The following is a 15122-nucleotide window of genomic DNA, read 5'->3' on the forward strand; positions in this document are numbered from 1 at the left end:
ACCGAAAGAAGTATTACATTTTGATTTTCGAATCAAGAAGTGATAGCCATAATCAGAATTACTACAAAAAATAGATATAAATAACACGAACACGTTTTGAGGAAATCTTAAATTGCCCATTCATTTTTTTCTCTTAAGGTTGGTCAATTCTCCTTCATTATACAAAGAAACGAAGAAATAACTGCACTGATTTAGTTAATCACTTGGATCAGTCAACAAACTAAACTAACTACTGTCTGAACCTTTCAATTCGTCGGCCAAGTTAAAATTCAAATTGTTTCTCATTGTTCTTCTCCCGTTTCCGCCATTGCCTTGTCTCATCATTGCTGCAAATTCCGAATAATCTATCTGCCCATCCTGCAAAAGAAAATTTTTTATAACGAAAAGTTAGAACAAAAAAAGGGATGATCTTAAGGATTGTGATCCTTGGGTTAAGAAGAACTTACATTGTTTTGATCAATTTCTCTGATCATCTCATCTAAATGGATGTCACTTAGACCAAATTGACTACAAGCTTGTTGAAGCTCGTCGATGGTTATATAACCACTACCATCTTTGTCGAAGAAAGCGAAAGCCGATACTAAGTTTTCTTCTCTCTCCATCTTGTTCAAGTGCACCGTAGCGGCAAGAAATTCGCCATAGTCTATTGTTCCACTGTTGTCGATATCAGCCTGCAAAAAGTTATTACATATTAAAGCCCGGGTCTATAACCTTAAGACCCATTGGAGAAAAAGCAAGAAAAACAGAAGAAACATAAACACTGAAACTTATGCTTAACTATATAAGCGTTATAGAGATTTGACTAGGAGTTCATATCATTCAAATTCATGACCACTTGACCCTAGCATGTTTAACATTTTAACTTACTGCTTCCATAAGAGCCTTGATTTCAGGTTCCAAGAGTTGAGAACCAACTCTTCTCAGACCTTCTTTTAGTTCGTCGAAAGTGATTGTTCCGCTATTATCGCTGTCAATCATTTTAAACAACTCTTTTAGACCGCCAATTTCTTCCTCTGACAAGTTATCTGCTATCACCTGCAAAGGAAGGGTTCAGAGAAACAAACAAAATGCGCAGTTGCAAATAGTTGATCAAGAAAAACACATTTGATTCTTATAAATAGTTTCAAGGACACCATGAATATCTTTTTCTCAATCTAGAACTGCTGCAGTTACTCGTGACCAAACGGTATCCTGATTAGCATGGACTGCTCGTAGATTGTACTTAAGATGGCGCTAGAATAACGAACACACATTTTTTAATGAAAATTATTGGAAAATACAATATATGTTATAATCATTCACTTGTTTAGATTTGTACAATATGAATCATACAAAAAAAATCATCAAAATACACTATTATGTCGCCTATTGAGGTAACTAATCGGCAAAGCATACATTACACTGCATATATAAACAAATGGAACCGATTATCTAGTTCAAGATTATAAAATTCAGGGTCGATGGAGTTCAAAATTTTGTTAAAATTGGGGTGGCTTCTAGTTCTATGTACCCTAACACCTATGAAATCCTGAAAATAAAAACGAAACTGATGAATCATCAGTACTCATTTGACTTCACAGTTTTGGCCAACTTAATACTTGACAGGGCACAAAGCATGAAAAATATTTCCAAAATGCAGATACATGGTGCTCAAAAGGCACAAGTATGTTCTTAAAAAATATTAGCTTACACGCAAAGCCATCTTCTTAAGTTTATTCATTGCGGAGAACTGTTGTAAACGTGATAGCACAGCAGAGTCAAGTGGCTTATCTGGTGCAACTTTGTCATCCACAATCCATGGGTGACCTGAATATTGAAACCACTTTATTATCGAAAGAAGCAAAAAAATAACTCCGCGGAAGAGTGAACTTCCCTTTGCATTTGAATTTGATTTAGTATAGAAGATAATTACTCACATAGTACTTCATGAGCAGTCAATCTCTTCTTTGGGTTCCTTTCAAGCATTTTATGTAAAAGATCTTTAGCACTGTCTGAGATTCCAGGCCATGGTTCAGATTCAAAATCTAGTTTCCCTTGTAAGATCTGTCTGAAAATCCCCGTTTCGGTTTCTGCAAGTGAGAAGGATTACAAATATAAAACATAAGTTATCAAAATGAAATACTATACGTAGAAACGGTATGCACAATTGCAATACTAAATCCTCGTAGAAAGGGTCACATTGAATTGTTAGCTTAATATACCTGCCCAAAAAGGTGGAACACCACTTAATAAGATATACAAGATAACTCCAGCACTCCATACATCTGCTTCAGGCCCGTAAAGCTTCCGCAATACCTCAGGAGCAACGTAGTAGGGACTTCCGACAACATCAGAAAAACTGTCACCTAAACAAGAGGAAAACAAAATATGTTAGTTCATCAGAAACAATGCCCAAAAACAGGATAGGAACATAAAAAGGAATACTTCAGACAAGAACAGGTACAAATAGATGGATAACAAACAGGCCAAGTTTCTCGTAGTTTATGACCAAACTAATTTGTGAGTTTGGGGAGTCTACTAAACTTTTCAGAGAAATGGGTAAGGAACAAAAATACACGATCAAGGATTAGTATCATTATAACGTTTCTAACGAGATGAAAGAGTGACCCTCCTTACCCTACCTACATCTAAGAACTGTTTGGAATCCACTACGACACTCTGAGCAATAACATAAGGAAGCACAGATCATCATTTAATCCATTCAACATTCTAGTCCTCTAACCAGACCCAAGTTAGCAACTCCAAATACGGCATATTCGTGAACTACGAATGGGGAAAAGAAATTAAATAGAAAGTACAAAGTAGAATTAGAGTAAACTAACAACATATAATAATACATCCTTAATCAATAACAAAATCAGACCCACCAATCTAATAATCAATTCTACTAAATTTCACTCAATAAAGGTTGTTTTCAATCTTAGAACATATTATGCACCCACATTAAATTAGAATAACAAACACCCCCAATGAACATTAAAATTAGATGTTTTATTTTGACAAGCAAATCATCATGGGTATAAGTTGAAAACAAAAAAAAGATGAAGACAAACCTGGCCTGTAAAATACAGATAAGCCAAAATCAGTAGTTTTGAGAGTAGCATCTTCATCAAGACCTGAAAACAAGAAATTCTCAGGCTTGAGATCTCTATGCATAACACCAAGAGAGTGACAAGTTTCAACAACACCAACAATAGTTTTGATAAGATTAGCTGCTTTTCTTTCAGTATAATGTCCTCTTTGAACAATCCTATCAAAAAGTTCACCACCAGCACAAAGTTCCATAACAATATGAACAAAAACAGAATCTTCATAAGCTCCTTTGATCCTAACAACATTTGGGTGTTCAGATAAATGATGCATTATTTGGATCTCTCTCCAAACATCATCATAATCTTCTTTACAAAGGAGTTTTCTTTTAGGGATTGATTTACAAGCATATTGGGTAGCAGTTGATTTTTCAGTACAAAGATATGTAGTACCAAATTGACCTTGCCCTAGTTTCTTCCCAATCAGGTAAAGTTCTCTAAGGTTTTGGGTTTTGTAAGGAAGAACAGATGATGGTTTTGAAATTGAGCTACTACCCATTGAAGATTTCTTCATGGTAATGGTGGGTATGAGGAGGGTTACTTAGATCTGTTTGTTTCCCTTCCCTTCCCTACCAAGAAGGAAGATTTGTTTGTTAAATAATGACACTTTTTAGGGAAAGAAAGAAGAGTGAGAAAGTAGAGAGAGAGAGAGAGAGAGAGAGAGAGAGAGGTGTGTGAGAATCAAATCTGTGGATGGATGAATATGATGGTATTTGATTAGTGGGGAGAAGTATGGTGGGGTATAGTGGAAGGACATAGGCTGCTGAGGGAGGGTCTTTATGAGTGGGGGGTGGTCAGTCAAATGACATGGAATTCCACTTTGGCTTGCTTCTCTATTCTAATCAATAAATTCACAATTAATAATCTACTAATATTTACTCAACAACTTGTCTCTTTGGTGTTTGTATTTATGAAATGTCTAAGCCACCCAAAAGGTAGTCTTAAATTTTAACAAAAAGGTTGGATTCACGCTACATTCTCTCTCTCTCTTAATTAAATTGGATGAGTGTCAATCGTTAGATCTTATTTCATGTTAAATGACTGTGCTGGCAAGCGGTCATCTTTGTTTATGTTTTGGTCGTGACTTTTGAGTGATGTTATTATAGATTCTTTAACGATCGTATACTTCATTTATTATCATTTACAAAAAAAAATGTAAATGTTAACCTCAAAAAGTTCAAAGTTGTCTGAATACATTAGGATTTATTGATGAGCTTTTAGTTTAGAAAGGAGAGGAATATGGGACTTGGTCCATCGCTCCATCGTGGTAGTCTAAGAGTACGAAACTACTTGTATACCCCACTGTGTGCTCGCGCCAGTGTATATTTTCACGTGTTTCATATATGTTTGTCTAACAAAAAATATTTTGCAAAATGCTAATTGCAACTTTGGTTTGGTTGGCAACCATTTACATTATGTTGTAAGTGAAACTAGTTACGTATGATAGAGAAATAACAACTGAACTATAATGATTTCTGCTTTCTAACTAATGATAGATTCATTCTATTCGACTACTAAATGTATATCTTTTTGGTACTTTTGGTGTTTTCTTTTTTCTTCTGTATATCTTTTCTTCTCCAACTAAATACAATTTTTTTATTGAGAAGCAACAGATAAGAAAAGATAGAGAGCAAGAAAGCAGACAGATCAACAAGAAAAATCTCAAGCTAATTAAGGGAGAATCCAATTGAATAGCTGGTTGATTCAAATTTCTCTTGATTTGTGTCTTCAATTTGTCTGGGATTTTCCTAATACTATAGCTACTGAAAGGGAAAAAAAACCACAAAAAAGAAAGACCAACCGATAAAGGGGTTGTCGGGCCCATTTCTGGGCCCAAATTCAATTATCTCCATATGTAACATGTTGTAAATCATATTTGCCGTTGCACATTGTACCATATCTCTGACTTAATACTTTGAGACTCGTATTTAGCTAGTATGTCTGGTTGATCTATGTGTTTTGAGCAATCAAGTTTTCACTCCCGACTATTACTAATGCCTACGTTTTTTTCTTAGTCTTATCCTTTCCTGTTAAATGCATATAGCTTAGAAAGAAAAGAACAAGAGAGGGGGAGTAACATGGGACAAGGCAACCATCTACAATTATGTAGTCACTCTTTTTTAATATTTAGGAGAGAGAATTTTGGTCAAAAACGTCCTATAAATTTTTTGTTTTCGTGAAAAAAGTGAACTAATTTTTTAATTTGCAACACCTTGCGACAGCTTTGCGAAAAATACTGGGATTTTAACCAAACAAAAAAAAATATTTTAATTTTTAACAGAAAACAAAATATAACTTATCTTTTTAACTTAAAAACCTAATTTCCTATTTAAGCGTGTCAAAAATTCAGTTGGTCAAAATATGAAGGCTAAATGAGACATGTCGGCCAAATATTGGAGGTTATCTGGAGAATATGTCCATTCTGTCCGGACCGGAAGAGTAAGTAACCGTGGATAGCCCGTCTAGTTCATTTCCCACCCCTATTTTATATGCACTCCTTTTGAAATTTAAGAGAAGGGAAAAAATTTTGCTGATAAAAAATATATGAAGGTTAAATGACGCATGTTGGACAAATATTAGGGGCCATTTGGAAAATTTGCCTTGTTTCTCCACAAATCCCAAACTGACCCAATCTTTTACACATTCATCTAATAGCCCTCCGACTTTGAATGATAGCGTCACCAGATTATCTAGATTTTCTTTTTTTACTTTCAAAATCTTCCATTTGTTTGATTTATTTTGTTCACTTGATCTCATCTTCTAGGGTTCGTTTGATACGTTGGAATGTGTGACTACAGTGTGAGTAAGAAAATCGATTTCTTTCTCGTGGGTAAGAAAGTCAAGATTTTCTTATTAGAAATACATTTTGTTACTGTTTGGTAAGGCATTGGAAAATTTGAGAGAAATATTTAAAGGCGCCCTATTTTATTATCTTTGACACCTTTTATATTCATGAAGTGGGGCGCCTTGATGATAACACGAAGCGCTCTTAAAAGTTCCCAAATTAAATCATACTTTCACCTCTCGTCTTCTTCATTCTTCATTTTGGTTTTCTGGATGGATCTCATAAAAGAAAGAATTTTTAGGTTTATAGTCCAAAAAACAGGTCCTAATAGTAGATATAATCCTCTCTAATCCTATAAAGGGTTTTAAAACAAAAAAAATAATATAAATGGATATCTAGTCCATTTGGTCTCATCTAGAGAGAAAACACAAATCTCTAGAATAAATATTATTTCATAATCCCTAATCTAACCTTTCCATATTTTATAACAAATTTATCTTCGAAATCTATGCATATCTTTTTCCATATTTATCTCCCATATTTCTCTCCAATCATGTTTCTATTCAAAGTAAGGATATCTTCATTATTATCTTTCATATTTCTCTCCAATCATGTTTCTATTCAAAGTAAGGATATCTTTATTATTTTCAGTAACTGAAACTCTTTATTTGATTTCTCTAAAATCGATTTAGTTGACAAACCTCCATTAAACTCAGAAAATCTTCTTCTTCTACATTATATTGCTGTCCAAATTCATCATTTATCAGGTTTAATACTTTCGAAATCTTTATAAACACCATTGTTAATATCTAATATTTCTTCTTATAACTAAAACCCTAACTATTTCGCTCTATTATAAAACGTATCAGATTTATGATACATATCTATAAGATCTGTTTACTAATTCATTAACTTCGAATGTATGATGTTTATTTTCTCTCTCTAAAATTTTCATAACTGTTTAAGATCTTTATGTTTATTCCTTATTCAATGATTTATAACTAAAACCCTAAAATTTTCATAACTTTTAAGATCTTTATGTTTATTCCTTATTCAATGATTCCTTCAAAGTTAGTATGTTATGTTTGCATCCAGTGATAATATCATATTTCTTTAGATCTATGTTTAATCTTCTGTTGTTTCTGATATTTCGTGAGATCAGATTATCAATCATCAATCAAATGTTTGATGTTTATTTTCTTTCTCTCTCTTAAAATTTCATTTATGTTTTTGATCTTGATGTTTAATCCTTCAACTCGAGTTTGACATTATTGCAATCAATCATCAAAAACGGATATCTTTAGATTTGTAGTTTAAGCTTAATGATATTCTCATTTTTTTGTTCAGATCTGGTTTTCAATCCGTACGGATTTATGAAACATTTGTTCTTTCGTACGGTTACTCATAACAGAATTTACAGTACATGTACTGTATCGTAAATTACCATAATTTATAGTAAATTATGGGTAATTTTTAGAACATTACCCGTGCTTTAACACCAAAACAGTACTCATTTCATTAGTAGAAATACTTCGCTTTACTATCAAATCTCGTGTACTTTGCAATAAAGTATATATAATTTACGTATATCTTCATGTTCTTACCATTATGTATACAATTTATGTATAAGTGCACATAAATTATGTATTATTTATTTACCATTACGTGTACTTTTCACCTAAAATAGTAGCCTTGATAAGTTTACCAAACTACTCAAAACTTTCAAATGTTGTCAAAATTTGACAAACATTATATATAATTTACGAAACCGTACATGTAGTTTATAATACAATATATGATTTTTTTTTCTTTAATGTATGTGTATTTATGTGTATAGATTTGATATACCAGATGAAATTTCAAAGAGAATCATCAAATCAAAGTGAGTCAACGAAACTGATGGAGAGTACATGGATGGGCACCATTTTTGAACCAATGAAGATTTTGTACTTTTTTTTTGTAACAGAATGTAAAGGATGTGTAATGTAAAAAAAGTTATGTGTCATGTAAAAGAAATTATGTGTAATTTATTGAACAAAACCCACATACATTTGATAAATTATGTTTTATACTTGACAAATGATGGTTTCCTCGTCATAAATAGTACATAATTTACGTATTTGTTTCATAATTTGTATTCTATGTGTATTTATGTATGAGTAAAAACGAAAACATATGTTGCTTTAATGTTCCCAGAAAAATATACTATTTCCAAAACTGAAAGTTAAGTGAGAGAAAGTGATATATATGTTTTGTATATTAACCCCCAAATCACGCTAAATTGATCCTAGAAAATATACTATTTCCAAATCTGAAAGTTAAGTGAGAGAAAATTGATTTGAATTGAAAAAAATTTAATAGTAAGAGAGAGAAAATTGATTTGGTTTCCAAATCTGTAAAGAGAGAGAAAATTGATTTGGTTACGATTTTTGTTTTGAATTGATTTGGAAATAGATTTGCTTTCCAAAACGGTTAGAAGATAGAGAAAAATCAATTTCGGATTTATAGTTAGTTGCTTTAAATCCCCTAAATCACGCCCACATTAGAAACATTCCAAATTCACCCTGGAAAATTAAAAATCCCGTGATTTTTGTAGGAGGGACATGGACGGTAGTTCTCTCATAAAGAATGGGTTATTATGTCCATAATGTAAAAGGACTAAATATCCATGTTTTGGGATGATTGGATCATAAACCTTTTTTGAATATTATTTTGGTCTATATACCCACGGACCCCATTTCCAAAAACTTTAATTGAAGTCTTCAAATATAAAAACCCTAATTTCAGACATTCCAAATCTGATTTCAAAAATCCCCAAATTTTGTGTTTAAAAAGTTGTAGAATGATGCTTTAAATGTTCATATAATATATGGGTAATTGATATGTTTTACTTCTAGAGAGAGAGAGAGAGAAAGTTCAAGAGATCAATAGAAAGAAGTTCATTTGAGAAAGAGAGTTGACGGTGGTATGATGTTGTAATCTGTTGGGAAGAAGAAGAGTGAGAGACGAGAGAGAGTTTTTTTGTTGAAGATGACGAGAGCGTTTTGTTGAAGGTGGAGAGAGAGCGGGTTTTTGGGTAAAGGTGAGAAATGGGTATGTCCACCTTTTTCGTGGGAAAATAAATCAGCCTCTTTTCTTATTATTTTTTTCATAAGAAATCCACTTTCTTACTCACGATGTCCTACCAAACGACAGAAATCGATTTTCTTCTTACCATCTTTATAAGCGTATCAAACAAACCTTTTCTTTTCTTTACCATTTTCTCTCAGTTCCACTAGTAAATTTCCAGTTACATAAAACTCTCTCTTTTAATGACTCAAGCATCGAAATAGAGGTAGAGCTCAAGACTTCAACAATTGGAGATCAAGTTAAAATATAAAGAAAGAAAGCAATGGAGAGGAGACAAAATTAATAGTAAAATAAAGATAAAAGAAAATATAAAATAAAAAAGACGAAATATATGACTAGAAACAAAAAACTAGACCAGATAGCGTACGTAGTGATAGATATATCAATTTAGAGGGCCAAATAGTCAATCAAACGAAAGTGGAGACCAAATGAACAGGTTGGTCCATAAATGTTCAACAAAAAAAAAAATTGGTCCATAAATGGAGGGCAATGTGGGAATTAACCCATTTTACTCCCATTTGTTATCTTGTTGGGCTTTAAATCTTATGCACATTTACATATATGAACTAATTGTTGCTTGTGCATAAGAAGGAACCCCTTCTCATTCCTACTTGCATCACTTGAGAAAGGTTCCTAATGTTTTCTTCTTGAAGAAAACTAGTACACTCTCGGATGTGATTCTTTTACGAGTAATTCTATTGTCATGATAAATTTACGACAGTTATACGATAAATTCTTATTTATATAGTCATTCGGATGTTTTTGTTTGGTGAGAAAAACAATAAATAAAAGTGGTTTAGAAAAACAACGCCCACAGTAAATGAACCTTGGTAGGATTCTATTGTACAATGTTTTTTTTTTCTTCGCCCAGTTTCAAATGCACAATATTCACAGTGACAAATGAACCATTTTAAGGTTTGTCGTATCCGAGAGATTCTTCTTATTTAATTACTTTCTTCTATTAACTACTCCGGTTTAAATCCTTTATATTGCTTCAAGTCCGGGGAGCTTCAGCGTCTAAAAACATTTCATCTCATCTCCTTCTTTCTGTCTCCCTCTCTAAGTGAACAAATGGTTCTTACCGATCTCAATCTCATGCCCGAGGAACAAAACTTACCATTGGAACAAGCACCAAGAATCTCTGGCGAGATGAGAATAGTCCCAAGAGAAAAATACAAGAGGATTGATGAAGTGCCACACGGTTGGCACGTCGAAGGAAGACGAAGGATTTACTCGAATGTAACCGATTGGGTAAATTTCATATTTATATATAGAGTTTGCATTCAATATTAATTTTCTATACATACAGTATTTGTATTGATCTTTCTTAATCTAAATATGCTTTTATCTTGATCTGTTTTCATATCATAGTTACGATTTATTTCCCCATCCATTATTAGTATTTGAGGCAATACAAATTGGGCTTTGAATGATTTCCTCATTTTCTTTCGAGGATGTTTAGGCAAGAGAAAGGAAATCAATCACATATTCCGTTTCCGCATACGCGATCTAGGGTTTCTATAAGTTTATCAGCATAAGAATGTAGTATTGTTTTATCGGAGGAAGATAACATAATACAATGTTAAGACGAAGATGTCTTCGTCCTCACACTTTCTCCCTAAAATTTGCCTTCCAGAAGGCGTCTTTAACACTTTTGGGAGGCCCCTCTAAAACTTCCCTGGAATCTGATGTTACAATAGAATTGTGATTTAGATGCAAAAAAATAATAATTACTACGTATTTACAAGGATCTTACAAATTTCTTTTCTGCAACCCTAAAACTCTGCATCTTATTTTCATGACTCTTAACAAAAAAGAAAACATAGAAACAAACGTACATGATCGCTCTTAATTATAATTCTAGGACAACAGACAAAGTAATTGGTCTTTCAACAAGAAAAATACACAAAGTAAATGGTTCATATCAAACATTATACACGGGCGAAGCCATAGACAACCTGGTAATATAGCGTCTGCTTGTTGTATTTTCTAATCTTGTTTTATATATATGTGTGTGTGTGTCTGCAGTATTTTTATTCGCCGGAACCAAACAGAAAGATGTTTCGGTCACTCAAACAGGTCAAGCTCTACATCGACAATATGTGGCAACAAAATTAAGGTCAGTATACTACACTTGCTATCTTAAAAAATTGTTTTTTGAATTGCTATCTTAAAAAATTGTTTAGCTTCTGCTTAGTCCCGTCTAATTATTTTTCTCGAAAAAGCTTATAGACAAATGAATTAAGCTAAAACCAAATAGAAAAAAGATGTATCTTACACAAAAATAGCTGTATTTAAGCAAAACATCACGTAAAATGATAAACCTGACTAACTTCATAAATGAAAATAAAAGACTCGATCGATTTTGAAGTTTATTGTGTTGAATAAAAACTTCGACAGGAAGAAAGGGAGGAATTGAGGAAAGAACATGGCAATCCCCATCTACTCAAATATTAGTAATCATCGATATTATAGTCTTCGTTATGGCATTTTCCTACTTATTTTTTTTGTAACGCATCAAGCCTTAGCAATCCCCGATATTGCCCCCATTTGTGATGCACAAGCATAAGTCAACAGGTACAGAGTTTTGTTACTAGCAAAAGCTCCACGAGTCTATTTATGCAAAAGTCTCGACACTTGCTAAGCCATACACATATAGTTCAGCATGGGGACATTGAGAGAAGTAATTTAATTATAATTCGAAAAGTTGTGAAAATAAAAAAGTCATTAAGATTTTGGGGATGTCAATTACTAGATATAAATTGGGTTTTCGTCTACTAAGTTGACTATATATTCTTCAATTTGCAGGAATGGAGAGGGACTGGAAATGAAGCAGCTAGGCAACCTCTCAGCATAATGATCAATTTGATTATTAGAATGTTTAGTGATTCATTTGCTAGTCTTTGGACAAGTTAAATTACAAAAACACACAAGATAATTTAACAAAAGTAGTCTCATTATTTAAGTTTTTTGGTGAATGGTTGGTTTGGTGGGAAATGATTGAAGTTTTGAAATAATTTCCTCTCATGTTGTTTATTTTTATGTTCGACAATTATTTGCTTTTCTGTGTGAGCAGATACATATAACCGTGAAGGTAAGTAGCTATTTTCCTCTGCCCCACGTTATTTATCAGGTGATATTTATGCGCCAACTGAGCAATGCTTTTTTGCAATTTCATTTGGTTAGTGATTTGGGTGAAAAAAATTGGAGAATAGAATGAGAAACTAAAAACATTTCCCCAAACACACTTTCTGTTTTATGTCGTCGGCACATTAGTCGGCCGGCGAAACTCGCCAGTATCTCATCTTTTCTCTTTCTTCTCTCTCTTCTCTCTCTCTCTCTCTCTCTCTTCTCTCTCTCTACTCTATTTCTATCTCCGGCGAAGGAGGGGGAACCTCTTTATCGGAACTCGTCTGGTTGTTAAAGAGAGGAGAAAAAAAGGAAGATGTAAAAAGAATAAATGTTGTCAGAGATAGTGGAGGTGTCACTAGAATTTGTGATGGAAGTTGTCAGAGTTGATGGTGGTAGTGGGAAAGGAAGAAGCTGAAATGTATAAGGGTTTGAGTGTTTTGGAAAAACAAAAAGTTTTTCTTTTTCCTTTTTGTTTCCACTCAAAATTTTAAACTCGAAAAAATTCTTTATTTTCCCGTATCACCAACCCTTCTTTTAAAGAGAATGTTTATAACTTTATAGGCGCCCCTAGATTTGCTATACACCCCCCCCCCCCCTTCTGTTAGCACTTTCCTTGGACTTCGGAATGGGCAGCCCGAAGCCTAGGGAGGGAAATTTGAGGACATTCAAGTTAATTTTTGTCCGGGATGTTCAATCCTGCACGGATTGGACTCAATCCAAATGTCCTCGGGTTACTCTATCTGAAGTGTGCTAAGTAGGTTTAGGACAAATTTTGGGAGCACTCTATATACCCTGATTTTTTTAATTTTAGTTAGTCCCTAGTATGCATGTCATGTCTATTTACAAAGTCCTCCTCACTCCTCCAAGTTTAGCTTGAGAGTCGTGCATTATATTGATCTGTATTTTTTTTGAGTCAAACCAGAATTACATTCATAAGTAGAAATCAATCCACATGGTTATGCTGACAACCAGTTATATTATGTTGTAAGTGTAATTAGTTATGTATGATAGAGAAATAACAACTGAACTATCGCGATTTTGGCTTTCTAACTAATGTTAGATTCATTCTATTCGACTACTAAATTTTTTTTTTCGTACTTCTAGTGTTCTTTTTTTTTTGCTTCACTATATCTTTCCTTCTCCAACTAAATACAATTTTTAATTGGGAAGCAAAAAATAAGAAAAGATAGAGACCAAGAAAAGAGACAGATCAACAAGAAAAATCTCAAGCTAATTTACAGGAATTTCAATGGAACAACTAGTTGATTCAACTTTCTCTTGATTTATGTTTTGAATTTATTTGAGATTTTCCTCGTACTCCCACTGTTAAAGGGAACAACAAATAGAGACACCAACCCATAAAGAGTTTGTCATACCCATTTCTGCTTAGAGTCTAGGGAAAGAAGGTAAAAGAGGAAAATGGAGAGAAAAATCAAGCAATGAGGTTATGGGGCCAAATTCAATTATCTCCACATGAAACATATTGCAAAAGAGGAAAATGGAGACAAAATGAACAGGTTGGTCCATAAATGGAGGGCAATGTGGGAATTAACCCATTTTACTCCCATTAGTTGTCTTGTTGGGCTTTAAATCTTATACACATTTACATATATGTTCTAATTGTTGCTTGTGCATAAGAAGGAACCCCTTCTCATTCCTACTTGCATCACTTGAGAAAGGTTCCTAATGTTTTCTTCTCGAAGAAAACTAATACACTCTCTTATGTGATTTTTTCTCCGAGTAATTCTATTGATACAATAAATTTACGATAGTTATACGATGAATTCTTATTTATATAGTCACTCGGATATTAGTAAAATGTTTTAAAATTTCAAAAACAATAAATGAAAGTGGTTTAAAAAAACAACGCCCACAGTAAGTGAACCTTGGTAGGATTCTATTGTACAATGGTTTTTTTTCTTTGTCCAGTTTCAAATGAACATATTCACAGTGACAAATGAACCATTTTAAGGTTTGTCGTATCCGAGAGATTCTCTTATTTAATTACTTTCTTCTATTAACTACTCCGGTTTAAATCCTTTATATTGCTTCAAGTCCGGGGAGCTTCAACGTCTAGAAACATTTCATCTCATCTCTTTCTTTCGGTCTCCCTCTCTTAGTGAACAATGGTTCTTACCGATCTCAATCTCATGCCCGAGGAACAAAACTTACCATTGGAACAAGCACCAAGAATCTCTGGCGAGACGAGAATAGTCTCCAGAGAAAACTACAAAAGAAACGATGAAGTGCCACACGGTTGGCACGTCCAAGGAAGACGGAGGATACACTCCGATGTAGTCGATTGGGTAAATTTCATATTTATATACAGAGTTTGCATTCAATATTAATTTTCTATACTTACAGTATTTGTATTGATCTTTCTTAATCTAAATATGCTTTTATCTTGATCTGTTTTCGTATCATAGTTACGATTTATTTCCCCATGCATTATTAGTATTTGAGGCATTACAAATTGGGTTTGAATGATTTCCTCATTTTCTTTAAAGGATGTTTAGGCAAGAGAAAGGAAATCAATCACATATTCAGTTTCCGCATACGCGATCTAGGGTTTCTATATGTTTATCAGTATAAGAATGTAGTATTGTTTTATCGGAGGAAGATAATATAATACAATGTTAAGACGAAGATGTCTTCGTCCTCACACTTTCTCCCTAAAATTTGCCTTCCAGAAGGCATCTTTAACACTTTTGGGAGGCCCCTCCAAAACTTCCCTGTCTGGAATCGGATGTGACAATAGAATTGTCATTTAGATGCAAAAATAAAAAAAAATTTACTACGTATTTACGAGGATCTCACAATTTTCTTTTCTCCGCAACCCTAAAACTCTGCATCTTATTTTCATGACTCTTTTTTTTGTTGAATTTTTTTTTTTCATGACTCTTAACAAAAAAAACATAGAATTACAGATACATAAACTCTCTTAATTTTAAGTCTAGGACCACACACAAAGTAAATGGTTCATATCA

General features: G+C 33.3%; 1 protein-coding gene across 1 annotated transcript; it reads right to left on the minus strand.

Annotated features, from left to right (window-relative positions):
- Nucleotides 1-94: 94 nt before the first annotated feature.
- LOC147534977 (calcium-dependent protein kinase 28-like) lies at nucleotides 95-3933 on the minus strand. Its single transcript, XM_086650532.1, has 7 exons — nucleotides 3054-3933; nucleotides 2202-2345; nucleotides 1917-2069; nucleotides 1691-1806; nucleotides 868-1035; nucleotides 447-671; nucleotides 95-357 (listed from the first exon to the last, which is right to left on the minus strand). The coding sequence occupies exons 1-7, from the start codon at nucleotides 3601-3603 to the stop codon at nucleotides 226-228; spliced, it is 1488 nt and encodes a 495-aa protein (XP_086506658.1). The 5' UTR covers nucleotides 3604-3933; the 3' UTR covers nucleotides 95-225.
- Between the last annotated feature and the right edge of the window lie 11189 nt (nucleotides 3934-15122).

Source organism: Eschscholzia californica, unplaced genomic scaffold, assembly GCF_041429995.1.
Source record: "Eschscholzia californica isolate CP2 unplaced genomic scaffold, dmEscCali1.0.p SCAF_6, whole genome shotgun sequence".
NCBI classification, from domain to species: domain Eukaryota; kingdom Viridiplantae; phylum Streptophyta; class Magnoliopsida; order Ranunculales; family Papaveraceae; genus Eschscholzia; species Eschscholzia californica.